This window comes from Ochotona curzoniae, unplaced genomic scaffold (assembly GCF_017591425.1).
Source record: "Ochotona curzoniae isolate NIBS_2020 unplaced genomic scaffold, NIBS_Ocur_1.0 scaffold_4505, whole genome shotgun sequence".
Classification (NCBI taxonomy): Eukaryota; Metazoa; Chordata; class Mammalia; order Lagomorpha; family Ochotonidae; genus Ochotona; species Ochotona curzoniae.
In genome coordinates this window covers 804746-831404 of record NW_024467118.1, presented here as the reverse complement: position 1 = coordinate 831404, position 26659 = coordinate 804746, and the positions used below count along the sequence as shown (strand labels likewise).

Here is a 26659-nt window from a genome sequence, read left to right as displayed (position 1 = left end):
CAGGAACTGGCTAATTCCGGCACTGGCAGGATTCTAGAATGTGATGCCAGAGCTGGGACTGAAACCCAGGTGCCTGGATTGTGGACTCGAGGTTCCCTCACCGCTAGGCCAAATGCCAGCCCTGCACAAATACACTGTGTGTGAAACAGCAGCCCATTCACATCTCCAGGAGCAACTGGTCATCTGCAATTTGGCGTTCTTTTCCTCCACTCGCTCATTCATTTGCACCTTCTAAAACAAACGCAGGGACCAGCCCAGTTGCTTAGTGGCCAAATCCTCGCCTTAAATGCCCAGGACCCCAAATGGGCGCCGGTTTATGTCCCAGGTGCTCCACTTTCCATCTCGTTCCCTGCGTGCGCCCTGGGAAAGCAGTAAGGATGGCCACACGTGCTGGGATCCTGCACCAGTGTGCGAGAGCCTGAGGAACTTCCTGGCTCAGAATCGGCTCAGCTCTGGACATCACGGCCAGTTGGGGAAATGAACCCATAGATGGCAGATGCATCTCTCCTCTCTGTAAATCTGACTTTCCAACTAAAAAAAGCTTAAACTCAGTGACGTTCCAGGGTTGAATTCACTAAGGGGACTTAATAGGACAGCCTGCTAGGCCAGACCTCCCGTTACTCAATGAGACTCACTCAGCTTATCCCAGACCACCTTCATCCAGTTTAACATGGAATCCCCACTACCGATACCATCACTTACAGAGTCTGGGATTTACTATTATTGGAAAGTCAGATTTACACAGAGGAGAAACAAAGGTCTTCAACTCACTGGTTCACTCCCCAAGCGGCTGCAGCACCTGGAGCCAAACTGATCCAAAGCCAGGAGCCTCTCCCAGGTCTCCCACGCAGGTGCAGGGTCCCAAGGCTTTGGGCCGTCCTCCACTGCTTTCGCAGGCCACAGGCAGGGAGCTGGATGGGGCTGCTGGGATTAGAACCGGCACCCATACAGGACCCCAGTGTATTCAAGGTGAGGACTTTGGCCGCTAGGCCACGGCGCCGGGACCCCTGCTCAGTACTTGTCAAGCATGAAGCAGTGCTGTACTGTTAGCCTTGCTTCACCCACAGCCATGGACGTGTTACTCCAACCTGGTGCTGTGATCACCGCGGACACTCATCCACAGGTGGTACGACTTTTACACTAATCTGGGTGCATACCCGAGAGTGAAGTAGTGGAGTCATCTGGCTATTCTATTATTTATTTCATTTACTTACTAAAAGGCAGAAAGGAGTTCTACCACCTGCTGTGAACTCCCCCAAACCCACATCAGCTGGGGCTGAACTAGGCCAAAGCCAGGAGCCCACAATGCAGCCCAGGTACCTCACAGGGTACCTGGCTCCCTTCCTACAAGATAAAGGAGCTGGGAGAGGGGCCAGCAGGCCAGAAGGTATAGCAGGCTGACCCTCTGTCTGCAGCTCCAGCAGCACATATGGAAGAAAGCAGGCTCGTGTCCTGGCTGCTTCACTTCCCATCCAGTTCCCTGCTTATGGCCTGGGAAAGCAGAGGACGGCCCGTGACTTTGGACTCCTGTACCCACATGGGAGGCCTGGAAGACGCTCCTGGCTACCAGTTTTGGGTCACCTCAGCTCTGGTCGTTATGGCCATGCAGGGAGACGAGCAGTGGACAGAAGACCTTCTCCATCTCTCCTCTCTCCATAAAATCTGCCCTCCAAATAAACTAAATCTTAAAAAAGATAATAAAATGTACACATTTATGGAAATCTGCCATGTAGTGTCTTCAAAACTTATGAATGGTTCTCAAACATTAAAAAAATCCTATCAGTGTGACTTCAACTTGATCTGAAATGAAGCAGGTGGGACTAGAAACAGCGCCCACATGGGAGACTGGCAAGGGCAGGCGCAGGTGGGACTAGAAACAGTGCCCACATGGGAGACTGGCAAGGGCAGGCGCATCAGCCTGTTGAGCCACTGTGCTGACCCCAGTGAATCAGCTATACTTGAGACAGTACAAGAAAACCACACTATAACTTATGAACATGGATTTTAATAAAACAAAACAAACCCTAATCCAAATACTAGCAGAACAAATTAAGCAATGTATAAAATATCGACACAATGAATGTATCCAAGAATGGCATATGTTGGAAAAGCAAACACAAGTTGAATATGCATCCACGATGCTTGGAGCAGAGCACTGCTCCCGCCATCCCTGCCCCTCAGTCGAATATGTATATACTCCTTGAGGATGGAACACAGTCCTAAATAGGAAGTTCATTTATGTTTCTAATTACCTTATTTGCATAGCCTGAAGGTAGTTTTATACAAGATTTCCAGTGCACCTGTGTTCTGGGACCTACGGTGCAGCCATTTTCCACATGTGTTGTCACACTGGTTTTCATAAAGTTGGGAGTTTTAGAATGGGTGCCCACCCTACACGTTAAGGGACTAGGAGACATGGCAGATGGATGGAATGGAGGAAATTCAGGATCATTCAACAGACACTGGAACCCAAACATGCGCACACTGACCACCAGAATAAAGATACCATTTGCATATTTCACAACCAGAAACCACCTCCTCTAGCCAGCCTTGGGAGCCCACTGAGTCAGGCTGGCCTGAGGCACTCTGGCACCCTGCCCTCCCAGGGGCCTTTGCCTCGGGGTGTTCAGGAAAGAGAGCAGGGGAGGCCGCCCCCCACACCCTTAGTCATGACCCCTCTCAGGCATGAGCTGTGCAGACCCTGCTGCCTGCCAGCAAAGGGAGTTTTCACAGGGTCCCGCTCAGAACTCTATTCCGTCTTGGAATTGCAGGACGGAAGCACAGCGTGCTGCCTCAGGAAGCCAGCCACTACTGCTCCTCCGGCTCCAACCTAGCTCCCCACTGTCCAGGAGGAAGCTCTGCAGCTGTGAGTCGCCATAACTGCCAGAGCCACACACACAGCCAGCATCCCAATGATGGTGTTACAGTCCCCTCACCCAGGAGGCTGACTACCTGGCCCTCAAGTCGTCCAAAGCCAAATGAAGTCCTTCCCTCATGCTTTACTGGCACCACTCAATCATGGCAGTTACTGGTACAACCTGAACTCCACAGATGACTCCCATCCAAAGCATAGGACATGTCCGGATGGGAGGGCAGCCTCCCGACCAGCCTCACCTCTCAGAACCATTTCTGCACTGCTAGAGATCCCAGGACTTTGGAGTTGTGGTCCCGGAGGGGCTCGCTGCATACCAGTGTCTGGAGCAGAAGCTTCTAGGACAACGGGCGCAGGCGAAACATGCACACTGGCAAAACGGAGTGAGGGCGTGGTGGTGCTGCCCACTGCCAGAGCAAACAAATGCGTGGAAAAGATGCTCGGTTCAAATGCCTGGTTTTGTTCCCACCTTCAACGCTCGCAGGAGTCCAAGGCTAACTGATGTTCACCGGGTATCAACAAAGAGAGCTCAACTGTGTACACTAACAATGGGAGAGGGATTTTCTCAACCAACCTTTATGATCAACCACTTGAGTTGGGATAAACTTGGTTTGAAATGGGTGTTGCCATCTCTGCTCAGCTGTTCTGTGCCTGACATCACCCCTGACATCACTGGGACACAGCAGACGGGCTTCTCCAGGAAGCTCAGGGGGACTGCATGGCAACGCTATCCTGAGAGGGCAGTGGGCTCCACAACCAACGATGGGTGCTGGGACACAGCCTTCTTTGACTCCAAGTACAAAATTATGACTTTCATTCATACTAATTGCAAGTGAGCCTAAAGTTAAAAAGTCAGAATGAAGAATAACCATTTGCTCTTCCCATACAGGAGGGCTCTCCTTCAGTCCCATAAAGTGAATTCTGTGCCAAGTCCCGCTCCTTCAGAAGGGCAATCTGAAGGGCAGTTATTGCTAGCAAAGCTGGACCAGTCCCTCGCTCACCTTGGGGACATTTCACGCGAAAAGGCTGCTAGGTGGCTTGAAGCCCTCCGAGGAAGGGGAGGTACGGAGGTGGGGGCAAGCTGGCACTGATAGGCTCACCCCTGCCAGCTGGCTCCGGCCCTGTGCTGCCATTTGAGAGCATGCCTGGAGCCTGGAGCAGAGGCTGTTACATGGGTGCCCCGGGCAGGCTAAGCCCCTGCAGGTTGCCAACCAGTGCCTGGGGAACAGCCAAAAGCCCTAGGATCAAAGCCCAACCGACGAAAGGAGCAGCTTCAGCTAGAAACATCCACTGCTGGGAGGCGGATGAGAAGGCCTGGTGAGGCGGGCTGCGTTCTTTGCAACATGGAGAGACGGTGCCTTGGACCCCAGTGTGGACGTGAGCTGCTAAGGCCACGACGACTGCCACCACCTCAGGGTCTGCTGACCTTGGGCAGACCCGGGCAGCGAGAACTGAGGGTCAGAGGACATACGGCAGCAAACAGGACAGACTTTATCAGAAAAGAGAGGACACTCAAACACATGTCCCGTGCCAGGTGAAGAACTTTGGAGCGTGGGTGAAGTTCCTGAGAACAGCTGATGAGCAGGGATAGGGCAGCCAGGCACTGCTCCTCAGGAGGCCCCAGACCTCTGGGAGGATACCAGCTGCACTCCATCTCCCGGGCTGTGGACAGACAGGTCAAGAACGGGCTTATTGCACTTTGCCGTCTGCCCTGCAGAGGCTCTCCTGGCTGCAGAGAACACTGCATGTCCTTGCAAGGTGCAGGCTCATCTCTCCAGGACAGAGGGCTGCTCTTGCACCCAGGGCCCTTGGGCTGGGTGGGCCTGGTCTGGCTGGTCTCTGGCAGGCAGGCTGGTCCACTGACAAGCAGAAGCCAAAGAGAAGTGTAGCGCAGGAGAGCTGGGCACAAGGGGATTCTCTTGGCCAACATGGAAGTTCCAGAAAGAAGCTGTAGCCACAATTCTTGAGTTTCCTTTCTTCTACTCAGGAACCAGCCCACCCCAGAGAGGAGACAGAGCGCTCGGCCAGTTCCAGAGCATCACACAGAATCTAGGAGGGGTTGGAAACAACAAAGCACTTGGCACAGAGGTTGGTTCTCCCACAGTGCTCCTGACATCACGCAGAGCCCTGGCCAGGCTTTCCCTTGGTCCGTCCGTATCTGAGTAGCTCTGAGCACTTCATATGTAAATGGGATGATACCGTTTGTGGCTCATCTTTTTCCTACAAGTTGGGCAAGTGTTAGCACTCTTGAGGGAATCGCGGAGGCACTGGCTACAGAAGACGTGGCCACATTCTGTAGAAACAATGAGACGTCCGCTCTGCACAATCTACAAGACATGGAAAGAAAGAGCCTCTGAGTGTTCTGTTCCCAGAGGGTCGGAGCCCCCTGCAGATGACCCTGCGGGGAAGGAGCAGCCAACTCCAGCCTCACCCCCAGCTGAAAGCAGGAGTGTGGGCTCCAAGCAGCTGCAGCATAAGAGGGTTCCAGAGCACCCCAAGAAGTAAGGGGCTTGTTAGGGTCAGACGAGGACCTAGCTGACGCCCTGGCCCTGGGGATCCAGGGTTCAGACACTGGCGTGCTTTCCATTCACATTATGTGCCAGCCCAGGGAGCACGTGAGGTGTCACACCAATGAAGAGCAAGATCCTGTCCTGGACCGCAGAAGTCCTGTCCAATCAGAGAGCTTACCTCTGAGTATCCGTCCATGCAGATGGGGCAGCTCACAGTACCCGAGGACCTATAGACAGTGGTTCCCGTCAGCAGCCAAGCAAACACAGCCCTCAGTCCCGTCCCCTAAGCAGCCTGAATTCCCTTCACACCGCTCCCCGCCCCCCGACCCTGGGGGGCTTCTGGGAAGCCAAGGGGACAGGCAGGAAAACCCTACAAGATGCCGAGCACCCAGCTGTCATGCCTTGGGCTTGTCCACATCCACCCCATCACAGTCCAGCACGTGCTGGTCACTGAGCCGAGCCCAGTGTTCCCAGAACCACAGAAAACAGAGCGTGCTGGCCCGCCCCACTCCAGCAGCGCTCAGGGGCCCATGGTACCTAATCCCCGCAGCTCCATCAGTCCTGGCACTCCTGGGAGTGTGGGTGGTCACATACACGTCTCGGTCCCTGGCCAGCTCCTCCTCGTCACTGCTGAGCACACAGCTGTCGGCATGATCCTGACGGAGCCTCCTCGCGTTCCTCCTTGGCCTCCTCCGTTCTGAGATGAGAGTCACAAGTTCAGACTGCAGACTCCTTGGTCTCGTCGCCCTCACCACTTCACCCCGGTGCCCCCCGAACACCCTCCTTGTCTGGCTAGAACCTCCAGGGGATACCCACATCCCCCTGCATGCTTGGCACTGGGCACTGCCTGACACCCCACAGGCCCCACAGAGGGCTCTGGCTTCGCGCCTGGAGGCGGGCACAAGGCTCAGACTGTGCCGCGTGGCCAGGGAAGCCCCGGCAGTCTTCCTGCTGGTCTTCTCGGACCTCCTCAGGATCGTCTGGCAAGATCTGCACTGCTCTCCAGGCCCAGGGAAAATGGCCAAACCACTCACCATCAACAATCTTCAAAAAAAAAAAAAGAGAGAGAGAGAAAATTAATCAGTTTGAGTAATAAAATGGGAGTACTGGTTGTTCTCAGTGAGTGACGCACAGCCCCCAGGCACCCCCACCAGTGGACCTGGTCCCCTCTCCTGGTCTCATGCGGCCCTTCCCAGGCCCCACTGTGTCCAGGGAGCTGAGCTTCTGCAGTGCTGTGCAGCCTGGGCAAGGATGCACTGTGCCCAGACCTCCCCATGCTGCTGCTGCTGTGAGGCCTAAGGGAACAGTGGACACTGAGCACAGCCCCAGGGATGCAGGCGCCAAGTGCACCCAGAGCACCTGCAGCTGCTCTCCTGTGCCAGCCGCTGCCAAGGCCAAGGGAGCTCAACATACTGTTAAAAAATAATTTGCCACATACAAGCAGGTCATGCACAACTATGAACTTGGTACGCAAAGGGCTGAGATCAACTCAAAACTGTAATTTGCCAGGAAGAGCATTCACCAGTAGCTTCCAGTCCAACCAAACCTCTGTTGGCTTACACCGTGTTCCTGACGTCCCAACCACCTCCTGCTCAGCGCTTGGGAAGCACCCTTCCACAAAGCCCTCCACGGCCCCCTCTCTCACTCCCTCGTGGCAGGGATGCTAAGCCTCTTCAACTTGGCATGCTCAACAAGCTCAGGCTGGAGGAGAGGTGCCCGTGGGCTTGGTGGCTCCCAGCAGGTGCATCTGGGTTACTACGAGGTAGTCTAAGTGTCCCAGACCAAGAAAGGAGAGGTGACGGGTCTGCTGGAATCCGGGGGTGCCAGTGCAGCACTGAGTCCTCTGCCTGGCACACCCCAGGTGGGTCAACATGAACAGGCCAGCCTATAGCCTACTCTCCTAGGCTTTTTTGGCACAACTCCTTCCACATGTTAAAGTCCACTTATTGAAGGAGCACTGGAGTAGACTTAGCTTCCCAGGGCTCAGTACAGACATCTTTATTCTGAAGGTGAGAACCTAGCCCACACCCCACAGCACTGCCCCCCCACTTCAGCAGGGACTACAGAGGGTGACCATGGAAACTGGGGGGCCGGGGGGTGTCACTTTTGCAGCAGCCATCAGATAGGCTACAGAAGAGGGAAGGGGAGCCTCAAAGAAAGGCGGGAAACAGGAGTCCATCTTGGGGAACCCTGGGTTTAGTTGGGAGAAGTGAACTCTGCTGTGAGTAGAGATGACGATGGCAATGGCAGCACACAAGTGGAAGGTTATGGCACCTCGGCTTCATGGCAACTAGGGTGTGGGAACCGCTCTCCCTGAGCACTCAACTCTGGGCAGCAACAAACCCAGGGCGCAGTAGGAGTCCTGCACCCAGGAGGAAGCAAGGTGCTGCAGCCCTGAGACCCAGGAGGTGACTGCCACACGTCAGCTTGCCTGGCATCGAAGGAAACCAGGCACGAGCATGTCAGGCCTTCAGGAATGTCCACTCACTGACCTCTCCCTGGGACCGCAATCTGGTTCGAGACTTAGAGAAGAAAGGTCTGGGGCAGCGGGGCCAGCGGGGCCAGCGCACACGCTGAAGCCACTGCAGTCAGTCCACGCCCTGGCCTGAGCAGCGTCGTCAGCCCACCAGCTGAGATGCACACCTTCTACACCCCTCCAGTCTCACTTATGGAGAGCACTGGAGACCAGGGCCGACCTGTTCGGGGCACCTGGAGGCCGCCAGGAACCTCTGCATTCTAATGTATAGGCAAGACTCACGACGCAACAAGAGAGTCAAGCCACAGGAAGCACAGGGTGCCCCGCACAGGACGACCGCGGGCATTCTCTGCATTCAGCCAGCCAGGCAGGGACTAGACAGGGAACACTGCCCGAGACAAGACGAGGGCACTACACACTGTTCACCAGAACAGCTGTCTCCACAAACTCGGTGCCCAACGCCTGGACACTGGGCACCGTCTGACCACTGCGACCACTGAACCAGCAGGAAGCAGCCGACGAGAATCCAAACCACCTCTGGCGGCACAGGCGACAGCAGCCGAGGCTCCGGCGTGGAAGGAAGGTCTTGTTTTCTCACACAGAAGGGGCTGGGCCCCACATTCCTACATGTGCTCTCATGTGCTTCACTACGTCCGGAAGGCCACCCAGCCTGCAGGGAGACCCTCCATCAGCTGCATTTCTCACAGCATATAAAAAAAATCAGACAGGATACAGAGCAGAACACGACTCGCGTGACAACGGCACACTCTATACGTAGTCCAAAAAGTTAACCCAACTTCAAGACACAATTTTGTGAAGGAAAAATTTTTAAAAGATTTATTAAAGGCAGGTCAACTTATAGAGAGGAAAGACAAAGATCTTCCACCTGCTGGTTCACTCCCCAAGTGGCTGCAAAGGCTGAAACGGAGCCAATCTGACGCCATGAGCTTCCTCCAAGTCTCCCACAGGGGTGCAGGGTCCCCAGGCTTTTTTTTTTTTGCTTCTATTGCTTTCCCAGGCCACAGGAGGGGGCTGGATGGGAGGTGCCAGCCGGGATTCCAGCACTTGCACAGTGAGGATTTAGTCACGGAGCAATCACATCGGACCCAATTTTGTGAAATGTAATTTGCCCAAGCACACACCTCCCTTCCCTCCTTACTCTTGGGACACCAACACAGTAGGTTTTACCCACTGTGGCACAGTGCCAGCTAACAAATATCTTTCAAACTTCTTCCTCAAAGACAGACTCAGTTTCTGTTTGGTTTTTTTTTTTTCCCCAGTATTTGGGAACAGAGGCACTCGTTACACAGGGTGAGAACATCTTAACTGCCAGGCCAGATAACCGCCCCCAAGACCTCAGAGCAGAGAGAAGCCGGGGACCACTTGGAAACCCTGTCAGGGAAGGACAGCTGCACCTGCTCAGGAAAAGTAGCCTGCAACTTGAGTCACCTGTTAAGGCAGGCAAGAAAGGAAGGATGGGCAACATAGCAGCTTTCAATTAAACAGGGAACAGGGAAGCTGCTTCCAGAAACCACCGAAGCCTCCTGCACACACTTATACAAACACCAAAGTAAGGAAAAAGGAGGATACACACACGGGGCTACGAGTCAAAGGAAAACAAAATGGCGTGGGGGATTCTGTCTGCTCTCAGAAACCTCAAGAGGAAGCCTGGCACTGCAGCCTAGTGGCTAAAGTCCTTGCCTTGCACACTCCAGGATCTCATATGTGCACCGGCTTATGTCTCGGTGCTGGTTCATGTCCCAGCTGCTCCACTTCCCTTCCAGCTGGGAAAGCAGTAGAAGACAGCTGTAGCCTCATGGAAGACCCAGAAACAGCTTCTGGCTCCTGGCTTCAGTGACCACCTGAGGAGTGAATCAGTGGATGAAGATCTTCCCTCATCTCTCTCCTGCTCTCTGCATATCTGACTTTCCAATAAAAATAAATCTTAAAATAACAAAAAGGAGCCTCAGGAGGGCAGCAAGCAGAGCAGCCCAAGCACCCCCGTACAGATCACATGTTCCCGCAGGTCTCAGCAGAGACCCCCGACACAGGAGACGCGATAGAAGGATCCAGAGAACAAAGAAACCCACGCTCACAGGTGAAAACTGGATGAACAATTCAAGCACGAGACACTGATACTAAAAGTGGAGATTCAAATAGAAAAGTTTAATCTTAATGGATTAACTGGATAAAAAACAATGAAAGTCGGTTAGCAAAAGAACACTAAACTAAAGACAATGAAATGGATATAAACTTACAAGAAAAAGGATCCACAAAGTTAAATCGTTGGGTCCTGGAAATATTAACAAAATTCTGGTAATAACTAATCTAAAAGGGAAACACAAATACGTGACAGCAGAAGTGAGGGGGCCGGAACAGCCTGGGCCTGACCAGCGCCGGCGGGGCAAGCATTTCAGGAGTCAGCTCTCGAAAACCTGCATCTTACCAACACTGACTACAACTCTAGCGAGATACTTCAGAGTCCCAACAAACATTCAAGGAAGAAGTCATTTCAATCTTACAAAGTCTTCTGTAGAGGAAAAAAAAAAAAAAAAGACAAGCAAAACAAAACAACAACATCCATTTTAAGGATTCCGAAGCCGGCAGGGAGCGTGCACAAGGCAAGCCGAGAGATGAGCCACTCTTGCTCCCAACCGGCACACGCAGACTAAAAACAGAATGAAATTCCACACGAAGTTTGCCATACTTAAGACTTAGAATTTTTCTGAAAGATTTTTTTTTAAGATTTATTTATTTTGGGCCCGGCACGGTGGCGCAGTGGTTAAGGTCCTCGCCTTGAACGCCCGGGATCCCATATGGGCGCCGGTTCTATCCCGGTAGCCCCGCTTCCCTTCCAGCTCCCTGCCTGTGGCCTAGGAAAGCAGTCGAGGACGGCCCAAAGCTTTGGGACCCTGCACCTGCGTGGGAGACCCAGAAGAGGCTCCTGGCTTCGGACTGGCATAGCACCGGCCATAGCGCTCACTTGGGGAGTGAATCATTGGACGAAAGATCTTCCTCTCTGTCTCTCCTCTCTGTATATCCGCCTTTCCAATAAAAAAATAATAGAAACAAATCTTAAAAAAAAAAAAATTTATTTATTTTTATTGAAAAGTCAGATAGAGAGGAAGATTTTCCATCCAATGATTCACTTCCCAAGTGAGCGCAACAGCCGATGCTATGCCGATCTGGAGCCCAGAGCCCAGAACTTCCTCCAGGTCTCTCACACGGGTGCAGGGTCCCAAGGCTTTGGGCCGTCCTCGACTGCTTTCCCAGGTCACAAGCAGGGAGCTGGGTGGGAAGTGTAGCTGCCGGGATTAGAACCTGTGCCCATACGGGATCCTGGCGCATTCAAGGCGAGGACTTTAGCTGCTAGGCCAAGGTGCCGGGCCCAAGATTTATTTTTATCAAAAAGGCAGATTTACATAAAGAAAGGGAGAGAGACAGAGAATCTTTTACCCACTGGCTCACTCCCCAAGTGGCCAAAACGGCCAGAAGCTGAACCATCTGAATCCAGGAGCCAGGAGCTTCCTCCAGGTCTCCCACAGGTGCAGGATTCCAAAGCTTTGGGCTGTCCTCTACTACTTTCCTAGGCCACAGGCAGGGAGCTGGAAGGGAAGGGTAGCAGCCAGGAAACCAGGACCCATAACGGATCATGGGGCGTCCAATCTGAGGATTTTGCCACGGGCCCAAGACTTAGAAGACCATCAAATAAGCAAGTGAATAGAACAAAGATTTCCAGGGGCTGGTGCCATGATGCCAGCAGTGAGCACCCCACGTGAGCACCACTGCTGATCCAACTTCCTGCCTGGGGATGCAGTCCTTGGGCCCTTATACCACACAGGAGACCCAGAAAAACTCCTGGGTTTGAATTAGCTCAGCTCCAGCCCACGCAGGGAGTGAACCAGCGGATGGAGGATCTTTCCCACTCTTTCTCTTTGTAAATGTTTCCAATAAAAAATATTAAAAAAATAATAACAAATTTAAATGCTGTAAAACTTGACAGCGGAGAGAGCAGGGACCAGTCTTACGTCACGGCAGGCAGCCCGTATGGGGGTCTCTGCTGCTCTGCTTCCCACCAGTTCTCAGCTAACGCCTGGCCGGCGGCTGGGCCGTCCTGGGAGTGAACCAGCAGGGGGAGCTCTTCTCTGACGTCCCTCAATCCTGTTAGGAATCTGAAACTAATAAAGTGGTGGTAAGGAAGTGGAATTCCAAGAATCTTAAGACACTGATTCAAAGGTAAAACTGGAGGGCCCCAAGCGTTCACCTTGCCTGCGCTGGGATCCCATATGGGCACTGGTTCCTGTCCCCAGCTGCTCCACTTCCCTTGCAGCTTCCTACTCATGGCCCACAGCCTCGGGAGCCTGCACTCAAATGGGAGACCAGGAAGAAGTTCCTGGCGTCGGATCACTCAGGTCTGGCTGCTGCAGCCACTTGGGAAGTGAACCAGCAGATAGAAGATCTGTCTCTCCTTCCCTCTGTAAATCTGACTTTCCAATAAAGTAAATAAATAAACGATTCTTATAAAACCTGGAACAACTTGGCAGAAAACAGGGATTAACACAGTGAAACTCCAAGGGACTCACAATGGGCGACCCAGGAAAGCGCCATTCTGTCAGCCTGAGGTAGTGAGGAGAGCTGAGCGGGGGGTCTCACCAGGCACCCCCCGGCATCTGACAGCCCTCTCAGGACTTCTAATCACTCAGGGGGCTTTGAGACCCTTCGAGCAGGAAACATCCCTCTACATGCAGCTTCTCTCCCAAGAGCTCACCGGGTGTTTGGAAAGCAGCCAGGGTTGTGAGGCAGCAGGCATCCTCTCCCCAACACAGCACACTGCCTCTGTGCGTCAAGACAGCAAACTGAACCTGCCCCACCAGTGGCTGATGGTCACCCTCATTCTGGAAAGACACACTGCGCCATCTCCCCCAGTCGCCCGTGCACCTGACCTCACCGCTGGACCAGCCCTGCTTAGGCTGAGCACACAGATCTACGCAGAGAATCCCACACAGGTGTGTTTCTTACTACAAATTACTAAACTGGCATTTGGACTAAGCAATTGTTTTTCAGCTAGGAAAACAGCAGCCAGCTTGAGAGAAATCCTCTCAAACAACTAGTAAATGTGAGCCTGAATCCCACAACAGACAGCCCACCCCACCATTCCCCCCCAACCAGGACAGACGGCCCACCCCGCCATTCCCCCGCAACCAGGACAGACGACCCACCCCGCCATTCCGCCCCGACCAGGACAGACAGCCCACCCCACCATTCCCCTCCAACCAGGACAGACGGCTCACCCCGCCATTCCCCCCCCCGCCCCGACCAGGACAGACGGCCCACCCCGCCATTCCCCCCCGACCAGGACAGACAGCCCCCACTCCACCAGGACAGACGGCCCACCCCGCCATTCCCACCCCACCAGGACAGACGGTCCACCCTGCCATTCCCCCCCACCAGGACAGACGGCCCACTCCACCAGGACAGATGGCCCACCCCACCAGGACAGACGGCCCACCCCACCAGGACAGACAGCCCACCCCGTCATTCCCCCCCCACCAGGACAGACGGCCCACCCCACCATCGGGACTGCTCCTGCAATTCCATCAGTCTCCGCCTCCCAACTGCAGACCTCTTGAGCTGAGCGCATGTGCCCTTCACCAGGTGAAGGAACCTACGTAGCGCGCTGCAGGCAGCACAGCTTCCATCAGCTACAGCACCAGACTGAAGACCCAACTGAGACTCCCCAAGCCGCCAGGGCCCAACTGGCAAAGGTCAGACAGGCCTACTCCGCAGGCAGCCAAGTCACAACACATGGTCTTCCCGCAAACTTTTGATGCTAGGTTTCAGTCACTGAATGAATGAGCTCAACCCAAGCTGCAACCTTGATTTGGAACCTGTCATTGAGGTCTGACCTTGGTGACACTCGGGAACAGCCCCACACACCCTGAAGCACTTACCACAACGGAGTCATTGTGGGTCAGGTCGACCACCACCGGCTCCAAGGATTCACAGGTGAGGTCCACGATTTCATCTCCGGCTGCAAAAGCAAGCAGCCCGGCACACATTAGGGTGCATCCCTCGAAGCTTCATCAGCATGGCACACACGGCTACCAGCGTCTACCTAACTACAGAGCATCAAGACCAATGCATTGCTCAGGAGCAACAACCAACAGCCCAATGTACTCCCAGGGCTCCCCGGCAGATGGTGTGTGAGGGGAGTGCACGCTCATTCTCTCCCCATGGGGTGTCACCACCACGCGCTATGCCTACACCTGGCCTGCACCTACACTGGGCATGCGCAGCTCAGAGCCTTTCTCTTTGGGATGGACCAGACTGAAACCCCTGGGAGAAGCAAACCCCTCACTAGCAGCAAAGATGCGGAGTAATGCTTAACGCAGCGCCTGTCAGCGACCCCTGGGATGCACTTCAAGCCCCGACTCTCTCTAGCACCTCTCAACTCGAATGGGTAGAGCACAGATGGATGGTAACAGTTACTCATCTTCTAGAACCCAACATGTCAAACGTGTGGGGCCTAACAGGCGGTGGGCCTTAGAGCAGCACACCATGATGGCAGTCACTTCTGGCAGCTGGCAATAAGGAGCACAGTGCCGTTCCATTTATGCCATGCTTGTTTCCGGTAACTTCACACACTGTCCGAGGTTGGGGCGCGGCATGGAAAGGCGCCGCTTGGGATGTAGGCAGACAGCCGTGTGAACACTGTTTCAGCCTGTAGCTGTTCCACTTCTGGTCCAGCTCCTCAAGGGCCAGGGGAAGTAGGAGAAAGTAACCCAAGTGCTTGGGCCCCTGTGGACATCCAGCTGGGGCCCCAGGCTCCTGCCTACAGCCCCGCTCAGCACTGGTTGGGGCCATCTGGGAATGAATCAGAACAGAAAACAAAAACCCTTCAATTCTTCCACAATAAATCTAAACAGTGAAGGCGTGAGCTTAGAATAGCAGGTTTGGCATCGGTCTACTAGTCTGGCTCCTGTACTAACAGGCTTCACAGGGCTTGCCTCTGGCCCAGCGGTGAGGCCTGTGTCCCAGGCTGCAGGCTCTGCATTCATCTTCCGTGCTGGCTCCTACTTGCAGCTTTCCAGAACCCAGACCTGGGAGGCAGGAGGAATGTACCCACGGCCACGGCCTTGACCGAGCTGCTGGCTCCAGGATCTAGGCAGGAAGTGGGAACCACAAGATGGGAGCTCTCTCCATCTTTCTCCTCAAGTAGGCTTTTTAACTTAAGAAAAAAGCTTCACAAGAATAAATATGCGGCTGGTGTGTTGGCTCAACTGGCTAATCCTCCACCTCCAAGCAAGGCATTCCATACGAGTGCCAGTTCATGTCCCTGCAGCCCCACTTCCCATCCAGCTCCCTGCTTGTGGCCTGGGAAAGCAGTCGAGGACAGCCCAAAGCCTTGGGACCCTGCACTCACGTGGGAGACCCGGGAGAAGCTCCTAGGGTCCGTCCACTGTGGCCACTTAGGGAGTGAATCAGCAGATGGAAGATCTTTCAGTCTCTCCTCTCTTGTAAAGCTGCCTTTCCAATAAATATAAACACACATTGGAAGAACTACTACAAAACACCAGCTTATTTGAGAGATGGAGCAAGGGAAGGGAGCTGCAAAGGCCAGAATTTGAGTACCTCGGGTCACCACACAGCACCCCAGGGTGGTAGCAGGAAGTTGGACCCAGGGTCGACTCCCAGCATCCTGCCTCCATGCCAAGCGCCCACCATGACCTGCTTCTAACTGAGAAGAAAGGCCACCAGCCTGCCCATCCTGACAAGCAGCTTCGTCCAGGACCCAGTCCTCGCCTTGAACACAAGCTCTGCTCACAAGGTGAGATCAGGGCTCTCCTGGAAAGCAGGTGGGCTTCCCTGGGCCCGGGACCCTCGGCCCTCCAAGACACCACTGTGGGTGCAGGCAGGTCCCAGCCTCGGAATGCAAACTGAAGGCCTCCCGAGAGTCAGACACTACAAGGGCAGACAGGGAGAGCACCAAGCGTGGCCGACACCAAGCCTCCTGGCTGCAGCTCTCCTGTGTATTTCTATTTATTGGAAAGGCGGGTACAGAGAGAAGGAATTAGGTACAACAGCCAGGGGCTTCCTCTGGGTCTCCCACGCCACCTCCCAAGGCTGCAGGCTGTCCCCCACTGCTTTCCCAAGCCACAAGCAGGGAACTGAGAGGGGAGTGGAGCAGCTGGGATACAAATTAATGCCTACATAGGATCCCAGTGCATGCAAGGCTGAGGAGTTAGCCACTAGGCTACCACACTGGGTTCTGAATGAAGCTTGTGAGTGAGCTGGCAGCAGCTTGGGACCATCTTACAGACCCGGTAGTGGCTTCTTTGGCTGGCAGGTTCCGCTGCTGATCCCCGTCTAGCTCCACAAACGTGCTCCCCATCAGCCAACTCAGCCTCCCCACAGTCACAGCATTCCTCGACCACTTGACCAGCTCACCAGTTTCCACAAGTTCTATGGGTTCCGCTTCCAAGGCGATCTCAGGAGTAGAAGCTGCTTCCCGGGTTCGCTTCTGGGTTTGTCTAGAATTTGCTGTCCCACCACGACGCTTTCTCTGAAGGTACCAAGGAGAAAAGAAACAGTCAAGAGCTCTCCTGCACAGCGTCTCATCGCTGCCCATGCTGTTCACAATGAACTCAGGAATCCCAACCAGCTTTCTTACATCAAAGGCCAAACTGCAGACAAAGGGGGGGCTGAGGGAACAGGCCATTCCCAACAGCGCACCCTGAGCACGGCAGCACCCCCATCACCGTGTTCCGGGTCTCATCCTGCACCCCACAGCCTGCTCAGCACCTCAGGAACAAGCTACACACCCCCATCACCCCCCAGACACACAGCACCTCAGGAACAAGGTTTGTATCTGGTCTGAACGCAGCAACTCAAACACTTGTTCTGCATCTAGGTCACATGACGAGCCTGACGCGGGCACTTTGGACTGACAAAGGGGCTGGGGGATCTCCATGCAAGTAAAGCTCAAGAGGCTCCAAGTGACACGGGGTTAAATCCGACCATCGCGCGGTGCCGAACTAACACACGGACGGCCCGGGGGCTGGAAGCCCCACCCCACGCTCCTCCTCTCTGGGCTCCACTCTCGACTGGTGCCACGCAGCTGCGGACAAGCGGACCCCGATGACAACGATGCTCACTCACTCTCCAAGCCGCAGGCTTTATGGAACATTTCAGAGCAACACAGCTGCTTGGCTCAGAAAATAACTGACAAGCTGGTGAAACTTACCGAGCTCATTGTGTTCAGAAAAGGACGTGACCTCGAGGTGAGGCAGAAAGCTGCCGATGTCCGCCCGTCAGGCCACCTGGACACACATCCTTGGGTTTGCACAACCTGGGTCCACACAGATTTCCACAATCTTCCAGCCCTAAAAGAACAAACAAGCTGTTGAGTAGCCACTGCCCCCCGCCTTCCTGCCACCTACTGAATACTTTGTGCAAGTTACGTCCTTAATACCAAGTCATCTTTTTTTTTTTTTTAAACTGGAAAGTCAGATTTACAGAGAGGAAGAGAAATAGCGCTTCCATCCACTGGTTCACTCCTTAAGTGGCCACAGTACCCAGAGCTGAGCCTATCCAAAGCCAGGAGCCTCTTCCGGGTCTCCCACGCGGGTGCAGGGTCCCAAGACTCCGGACCGTCCTCTACTCTTTCCCAGGCCACAGGCAGGGAGCTGGATGGGAAATGGAGCAGCTGGGACTTACGGGCGCCCATATGGGATTCCAGCGCAGGCAAGACAAGGACTTTAGCCACTAGGCTACCACACTGGGCCCTGGGTTCAATTTTCTAAGATGAAACTGGGCAGTGCCCTCCAGCTCCAGGCAAGGGCCTAGGCTGCCTTCTGCCGAGGCAGTGTTACACTGCTAGGAGAAAAGCAGCTAGGGCTAGTGGGCATCTTGGGACCTGGTGAATGCCAAATATGTGTTAACTATTCCAGCACACCAGCAGAGTTGCTTATTCTTCCATTACTATTATTATTATTAAGATAAGTGAGGATCAGACAGATACAGGAGGAAGAGGGGGCAGAGCTGGAAACAATGGTTCGCCCACACTCTCCTAGTCCTCCACCTTCCCAACCTGGTCAACTATGCAAACATCATCAGAAAAATAAAAATGACAGATAAGTGGAGAAGGCCAGGACATGCCACCCTGGTCCTAGGTGGCGGGGGTGGAGGGAGAGGGAGGCAGACTGCCCAGGGAGGGGGTCTAAGGACATACTGGAGAGAGAGCCGCTGAGGGCATGTCTGGCAGGGGACTCCCACACACTGGGCCACTGCACTTGCAGGCAGGCAAGGGAGTGAGACGGAGTGTTTTTAGAGGAGAAACACAGCGATGTCCAAGTCAGAACAAGGTACCCGTCCACGTGGGTGGGCTGGGCTAAACAGCATCACCTACTGCCCAATGGTGCTCTCAAAATCTGGGGCTGGGGGGACACGCCTAGCTGGCCATAGCACTCACCTGTAGGCCCCATCTCCCAAGGCTTAACTCCACAGCTTAGCTTGTTTCTCAAGGTGTAACAGGATGGGCAATCTTGGCCTGATACACCCGTGGCTTGACCGCAAGCTCCCCCTTCCCTGCTTCCCCTTTGTAAGATGCCCTGGGGGAGCTTAGGAGTTGCTTCAGCATTGGGAAAATACTGGGAGGAACCAGGCAGACTGTAAAAGAGGCATGTTCACCTCAAATAAATGGCATTCTCTTTACAAGAATGACCCACTGTGTGTTGTCTTTTTTGTAACCCCACTCCGCTGGGCTCGGGGTACACGTGGGCGTTGCCGACACCCACCAAAACACTACAATCTGGAACTGGGGTCAGATTCTGCAGGAGACTGGTCTATGCACAGAGCTCAGCTGGTGACAGGCTAAGCCAGGTTGCACCACAGAACCCACCAGCACATGCAAGGTCAGGACCAAGGGCTACAGTGCAAAGCAGGACCATTGCCCCTACTTGCACAGATGAGGCCCAGGGCTGGGGGGAGCCAGACTGGGCTAGGCTATAATACCCATTAGGGAGAGCCAGAATAGGTGCGGGCAGGTCAGGCTAAGCCACATTATCCATCAATGAGTGCCAGGACTGGGAACCAGCCATGCCAGGGCAGCAGATCTGTTGCTGGGGGCAAGTCTTGTAGAGGAACTTGGGGCACTCCCCTGCCAAGCACAGCTCCTGTCTGTTAGTGCAAACCCGACTGACAACAGGCTAGAGCATGCTGGACCAGTTCACAGCACACAATGGCATGAGGGAAAGCCAGGATAGGGACAGATCAGGCCAGGTCATCTCAGACGGGGCTGCAGCACCTGCTGGCACACACAAGACCTGAGGCTGGGAGCGGGCCTTGTAGGGGAACTGTGGGGACTCCTCTGCTGGGCTGCAGCTCCCACTGAGAAGTATGAGAGCTGGCACCAGGGGTGGGCCAGACTGGGATAGGCTGCTGCACCTGTTGGCTTGCACAAGAACCAGAACCGATGCAGGCCAGCAGGGCTGGATGGCAGCACCACTAGCAAGTGTGAGCACTGGGTGTGAGTCACAGCTGGGCCACACCCCTGGCAGGTACAAGATCTGAGGCAGGCAACATGCCTAGAGGGAAACTGTGGCACTCGCCTGCTTATCATTGCTGAGTACAAGAACCAGGGCTAGGGACCGTCAAGATGGATGCAGCAGCAGCACCTGTCAGCATACAGGGCCAGGTAGGGTTTGGCTGCATTACAGGCTGGCATATGCAAAAACCGAGTCTGGGGGTCAGGCTTGATGGGGCTATTGGGAGTTGCCCCGACTAGGTCACTGAACCTGCTAGTATGCGTAAGGACCAGGTCTGTGGCGGGTTGCCTGGGTGGCGCCATAGCAGCCATCAGTTCACATGAAAAATGGGGCTGGGGACAGAACTGACCAGGCAGCTGCACCCAGCAGTATGTGTTAGCTGACAGACTGAACCTGACCCTGCACTAGCTGGCGCACACTAGAGTCAAGTCTGAGGGTCACTCCAGGCAGGTTTCTTGGGGGACAGCCCAACTGGATGGCTGGACTCCAACCACCTGCCATAGGGACAATCACAGGACATGCGGTCCAACCTTGACTTGCCTGTGTCAGGACTAGGCCTCTTGGTGTTGTGATGCCCGTGCAGTGGACAGCATGTCTAGACGCATATGGGAGCATGACAGCCAGCTCATCGAGGCCAGCAGGGGACATCAACTGCCTCCTCAGAGAACAGAGAGCAGAACAGGTAAGACGAGTCTCCTGTCAAGCTTCGCAACACAGTCCTAGGTCTGTGGATGCACCAGGACGGACTTGTTCAACCAACAGACCTTGGAACAAATTTCTCAACCCTGGTGCAATGAAACCAAGAACTCCCCCCAAACTATCGAAGCCACTCAAGAAACACCCTCAGAACACACTTCCCCCATCAGGGTCTCTAAGGTGTCAAACACCCACCTCCCACCCCTGGTTGAGGCAGTCTGACAGTGAGGAGTGACAACTGATTCGGCTCTGTAGGGTGACAGTTACTCCCTAATCCTAACAAAACAGAAGGGTCCTCCCAGGCAGGGACAGGAATGCCCACAGCCAAAAGCCAACTCCATCAGGAAGAAGCACACAGAAGAAAAACAAGCCACCAAGCGTCCCATCACCTTCCTCCATGCCTGACCCAAAGGCCCGCCGGAGCACGCGCCCAGCAACTGTGAGAACACCAACAAATTAAGAAACTGGACAGCACCAACTCACATTCCCCTCGTGCTCACACTTTTCTGAAACACGTTAATCCCGCAGCCCACAGAACAAGGCCAGCTTCCTGAAGAGCCTGAGCCGCCACCCACCGGCTGGCTCCCTCTTTCAGCTTAGTTTCTGTAGTTTCTTGGGTTCCAAGCAACTTCTCTAGATTTTTCCCTACAAGGAGGGCCCTGCCACTCCCCCTACCTTGGCATAATTCTTTCCAATCCTCTAAGACTTGCCTCAAAGCTTGCTTCCATTTCTCCCACTCCTTTACTCTTCCTTAACATGATACACTTAACTCTGGATCAGGTACTTCCTATGGACTAACTTCTTATCCAGCAGTTGGCAAACATGTGAATAAAGTTAAAAAGCTTTTCGCCCCACTGAAATTATCAAGTTTATTACATGCTTAAAAGAGAACTGTTTTTAAGGGAAAAAAATTCAAAGATTTATTTTTATCAGAAAGGCAGATTTTATGGAGAAGGAGAGACAAAGATTTCCTATCTATGGATTCACTCCCCAAACAGCTGCTGACATTCCAAACTGAGCCGATCCGAAGCCAGGCGCCTCTCCCAGGTCTCCCACGCGGGTGCAGGGTCAGCGACTGCTTTCCCCCGCCACAAGCAGGGAGCTGGATGGGAAATGGAGCGGCCGGGACATGAACTAGCATTCATATGGAATCCCAGCATTTGCAAGGTGAGCCATCACATGAGGCCCAGGGGAAAAAAACAGATGAGGGAAAGTCTTATATTACCCACAGAGTCACCACAGGGATAAAAAAGAGAGACTTAGAGAAAAGCAATTTTTAAAAAATATTTACTTATATTTTTATTGGAAAGGGAGATATAGAGAAAAATACAAGATCCGTCTGCTGGTTCACTCCCCAAGTGGCTGCAATAGCCGAAACTGAGCCGATCTGAAGCCAGTGGCCAGGAGCCTCCTCCGAGGCCCTCCCAGGCCACGAGCAGAGAGCTGGAAGGGTGGAGCGGCTGGGACGCACCCGTACTCACATGGGATCTCAGCAATGCCACCACAGCTCATCACGCCAGCCCCAGGGACAAGCAGACTTCACGGCAGACACAGTGGGTTAAGCTGCCAGGATCCCAGGGGAGTGTGGGTTTGAATCCTGGCTATTCCAGCGGTCCAGCTTATTCCTGAGGCATCTGGGAAGGAAGTAGATGATGGCCCAAGCACAGGGGGCCCTGGCACCCACGTGAGAAACCCCTATGGGCTTTGTGCCCGTGGCTCCAGCCTGCCTCCTCCTGGATCTGTGGGTACTTGGGACAAACCAGCAGACAGAAGATCGTCACTAGGCCTTCAAAATAAGTAACACTTAAAAAAAAAAAGGCAAAACAAAATTGAAGTTACAAAGAATGGTGCAACAGCAAGCAGCGGGGCACGTTAGGCTGTGACACTGGCACAGTGGTGCCCTCTTCTCACCCAGCTCCATGCCAGGCCAGGGGAAGCAACAGAAGACGGCCCAAGCACCTGGAGCCCTGTCTTCACAGGAGACCCGGCTTTGGCCAGGCCTAGGAGCAGCCACGGCAGCCGTCTGGAAGTGTCCCAGAGGATGACAGATCTTTCTCTGGGTCTGAATCAACCTCCCTTTCAAACATGTGGCCAAGGGGCAGGTGGTGAGACACAGGAGACAGCGCCCATCCTGATTGGTAGCCCTCTGGAGAAACGGCTGTCACTGAGCCGAGCCCTTTCCTTGGAGAGGCTTGCAACCCGAGCCCCTCCCTCCCGTCAGGCTTCCTTTATCATCTGACGCTTCCCACCAGAGGAGCTTGCAGGCTGTGCCCCAGAACTGGAGGGCCCCCCAAGCTACAGCAGGCAGGGCCTCACTACAGGAGCCTCTAGGGACACCTGGGGCAAAGTCTTAACCATTAGAGAAAAGCTGCCATTTAACAGCCATTCTTGAACTTAAACCTACACAGAGGCTCACTCAGCAGCCAGCAGGCAGTGCGAGCACCAGCAAAGCGTGGTCGTCAGTTTCACTTCTGACTGCAAGCTAACACTCCCACCCACCCGGAAGCTTCCGGCCTTAACCCTGACTGTGGCCCCAAAAACTCATTCGCAAAGGGAACTGCAGAGACCTACAGCAGCATTCTCAAACCTCAGTTTTTGCCAAGGTAACAGCTTTACTGTTTATAAACACATAAGAAAAGGTGGCAGGAATGTTGATGTACAACTGATCACAGTCTGCGTATTGGGTAACTTCTTTCTGTTTAAAATGTAAAGGCCAGAGTTAGAGAGGAGGAGGAGGGAGAAGCTTCCATCTGACAGCCAGACGCCAGGGAAGCGAGGAGCCCGCAGCTTCCCCGGCCCTCGGGGTACAACAGGCCTGGGAAAGCAGGTGGCCCTGTCAGAGCTGGCACGGGCAGGGGGCAACGCGGAAGTGAGCCAGTCACTGGGCGTTAAGAACACCAGCTGCAGGAGCACGCGGGGACTCCGAGGCCCTCGCAAGCCCACGGCACCCTCCAGGAGCCATGCTGCCTTCCAAAGGGCTGTAGACTGCCGGGAACACGCAACACCAGAGCCAGCCTTCCCTCCGGCTCGGCCTCCTGCACCAAGTTCAGCCGCCAGTCACTGTCTTGGCTACTGTTCTCTTCCTCACTGACCCCAAAGTCACCGGTCCTACCCAACATCTTGCAGCACTCTGGCCACGTGACTTCCCAGCTTCCGCCCCAGGAGCAGTTCCTGGGCCTGTGCAGCCTGGGCCTCCCCGGGTCTTGCACAACCCTGCCCTTCCAGCCCCAGGAGAGCCAGCAGACTCCGCTTCTGCTCCCTGCTGTAACTCATCGCTGTCCGCCTCAAAACCACCATGCTGACCACACACACGTGCCTTCCCGCGTCTGGGGGCCCCAGGTGCTGTGCTGGCTTGACTGGCGTCCAGCTCCCTGCTGATGCGGGGGAGGACAGCAGCAGAGGATGGCCCAGTGCTCGGATCCCGGCCCCAAGCCCCTGGCTCCAGGTCCCACACTGCCGGCTCCCAGCTCCAGGTCCCACACTGCTGGCTCCCGGCTCTATGCTCCCAGCTCCAGGTCCCACACTGCTGGCTCCCGGCTCTATGTTCCCGGCTCCAGGTCCCACACTGCTGGCTCCCGGCTCTATGTTCCCGGCTCCAGGTCCCACACTGCTGGCTCCCGGCTCTATGTTCCCGGCTCCAGGTCCCACACTGCTGGCTCCCGGCTCTATGCTCCCGGCTCCAGGTCCCACACTGCTGGCTCCCGGCTCTATGCTCCCAGCTCCAGGTCCCACACTGCTGGCTCCTGGCTCAGCTCAGGCTGTTGCTGCCTTTTGGGAAGTGAACCAGCAGGCGGAAGCACTCCCTCTTTCTGTATACACACACCTTTCCAATAAAGCCTTCTTTTTTGAAAAGATAAGGTTGTTATAAACACTTTTTCAGTCAGACTCAGAAAACAAAAGTTCAAGCATCAGAGAACCAGCAATTCGTCCTCGAGTAACATACAGCCCGGAGGTCCCCTGCCCATCGCCCAGCAAGCCACCATGGCACCCCACCCACCTCAGGCGCGGGGACGCCTGGTCAGCGAGCCCCCGGTCAGTGAGGTACCCCGGTTAGCGAAGTCCCCCGGACAGGAGAGCCCCCACGGGCCAGCGAGGCCTCCCGGGTGAGCAGAGCCCCTGGTCAGCGAGCCCCCGGTCCAGCAGAACCCCCCGGACAGGGGAGCCCCTGGTCAGCTGAATCCCCGGCCAGCTGAGTCCCCGGTGAGCGGAACAGCGCGGGACACGCCCACGGGGGCCAAGGTTAGACAAAAGCTCAGCTCCCACGGACGCGGCCCTGAGCACAAAGCAGACGGTCGCCACGACCCCACCACACCGCCTCCCGGGACCCCGGTCGCGCACGCCCCCTCGGCGGGAGGCCTGGCGCCGGGGCCGCCTCGCGACCCCCGCGCCCGGGATGCGCCCCGAGCCGCCGGCGCCGGGCCGGCGCCGGGCCTACGCCAGGCCGCGCCGCCCCGCCCAGCCGGGCCTTACTCGCAGCCGGTCCCGAGGCCCGCGAGGCGCCGCGCCGTCCGCGCCCGGCAGCTGGGACGCGCCTCCGGCCAGCAGCTGAAGAGAAGAGACCTGAGGAAGACGCCGCCGACTCGGCCGCGACCCACTTCCGCCCCGGAGGCCTTGGCCCCGTCGCCGGCACGGCCCCCCGCGGACGCCGGGGCGGCAAGGCTATTGGATCCGAGCGACGTCCATCACCACTTTGAATGCGTCTCTTCCGGCCCCGCCCACGCCCGCGCGCCTCTATGCCCAGAGTCCCGCGAGAGACGGTGCTCGCGCCGTGTCCTCCCACAAAGCGTCTCGGGAGTTGTAGTCTGGCTGCTGGCTGTCCCCCAGCTGGCGAGCCGGTGGTCTCCGGAGCCCGGCGGCCGCCGAGCGACCCCATCGCTAGTCGCGATGCGGGGAGGAGACTTCTGTGAGGAGTATTCCCAGGGGCACAAGCTGGAGGCCGCGCCTGGGCCTACACTCGCGCTCAGCCCCACCTCGGACCGACCCCCGGGGGTCCTGGTCAGAAGGCCCTCGAGCACGCGTCTGGAGGAGCTCCCCGGAGGACCCGGGAACTGAAGCCCCGGGAGATGGGCAACGAGGAACCTGTGTCCCTGGGAGCAAGGGGCTGGGGCGAGGCCGGCTGCCCAGTGGGTAGCCCAGGGCTGAGCCCGCCCTAGGGATGGGCCCAAGTCCCAGGTGGCCCCGGGCGGCCACGGCGGGTATCTGCTTCCCACCCTGCGGCAGGCCCCGGACCCCTGAGGGTCCCCACCTGTTGTGTGCAGGCACGCGCTGCGTGGCGACTGGACAGCCGGGGGCTGGCCCTCTAGAGCTGAGGCTCTGGGGACGCCTCTATGCCGTCTGGGCCTCGCTCTCTGCCTCCCTCGGCTCTGGCTTTCCCCCTAACTAGCTCTCTGGATTGAGGAGGTGCTGCAGGCCGCCCCACAGGGACCCCCAAAGCACGCCTGTTCCCTGGAGACGGCATCCTGCCCTAGGTCCGGCCCAGGGAAGGGTCAGAGGGCCGTATGGGCACTTAGGCCACTGGGATGCCAGGGACGAGACCCGCTGGTGGTTGGATGGCAATTGGCTCAGTTAGACAACTCAGCCAGTGCTCCCTGCCTTGTGATTGGTTGAATCTGTTGGTTGGTCTGGTTTTCAGCGAGGGGCCAATTGGAGCTACTTTGTGGACTGCAGATCCTTCCCCAGAGCCCCGCTCCTGTCTGCTGCTGATGTACTTTGTCGCTGTTGGTAAACCTCTCTCTGCTCTTGTCCCTCTCTGCATGGCAATTGTTGGGCAATAGCTGCAATCGCCTTCATGGGCCTGGCAACTATTGGGCATGCAGCCCCCAGAACTGGGCAACAGCTGACCGGCTCCTGGCTCTGCCCTGGCTCCCACTACCCGGGGGGGGGGGGGGGCAGTGATTGGCTCCCACTGTTCCAGCCTACTGGACCCAGTTTGGGGGGATGTGTGGTCATTGGGTGACACATGGACTTGCAGGTGGGGGCAAGGAGGGGAAGGCCCCTTTGTCCAGCCCTCTTTGTGTGGTCTCGTGTCTGGTCCGAGGACCCTTGCCTTGGGAGCGTCTTCTGGTGGTCTCACTTGAAGATTGAGTCCTGTCTGGAATGACCAGAGTGAAAACAGAACATGTATGTCTGTGATAGTTTGCTGTTTGAAAGGAAATTTGGTATGGCAGATATTTGATGAATCTGATCCTGCTGCAAATTTTTTTTTTAAGATTTTGCTTTTTCTAGGTCGAAAAGTATGAACGCTTTTAACATTTTTATTGGAAAAGGCAGATTTAAAGAGAAAAGGAGAGATGAAAGATCTTTCATTTACTGGTTCACTCCCCAAATCGCCACAACAGCCAGAGCTGAGCTGATCCAAAGCCAGGAGCCAGGAGCTTTCTGTGGGTCTCCCACGTGGGTGCAGGGTCCTCCGCTGCTTTCCCAGACCACAAGCAGGGAGCTGGATGGAAATGGAGCAGCCTGGATGTGAACTAGTGCCCACAGGGCACACAGCGCTTGGAGCTAGAGCACTGCCAATTGAGCCATTGTGCTGGCCTCCAAAAGTGAATGTTTTCTAGTG

General features: G+C 55.4%; 1 protein-coding gene across 1 annotated transcript; it reads right to left on the bottom strand.

Moving 5' to 3' along the window:
* Positions 1-1985: 1985 nt before the first annotated feature.
* RNF4 (ring finger protein 4) lies at positions 1986-24691 on the bottom strand. The gene is made up of 8 exons (XM_040965828.1): positions 24571-24691; positions 17103-17241; positions 16307-16421; positions 13810-13889; positions 6417-6426; positions 5920-6079; positions 5561-5609; positions 1986-5199 (listed from the first exon to the last, which is right to left on the bottom strand). The coding sequence occupies exons 2-8, from the start codon at positions 17109-17111 to the stop codon at positions 5050-5052; spliced, it is 573 nt and encodes a 190-aa protein (XP_040821762.1). The 5' UTR covers positions 17112-17241; positions 24571-24691; the 3' UTR covers positions 1986-5049.
* Positions 24692-26659: the final 1968 nt, after the last annotated feature.

Excerpts from the sequence above, each read along its gene's own strand:
- RNF4 (XM_040965828.1), bottom strand. Across the intron at positions 13,890-16,306 it reads CATAGAACTTGTGGAAACTG|CCGGAGATGAAATCGTGGAC; the intron begins GTGAGCTGGTCA and ends TTGCTTTTGCAG. Across the intron at positions 5,200-5,560 it reads GCATGGACGGATACTCAGAG|ATTGTGCAGAGCGGACGTCT; the intron begins GTAAGCTCTCTG and ends CATGTCTTGTAG.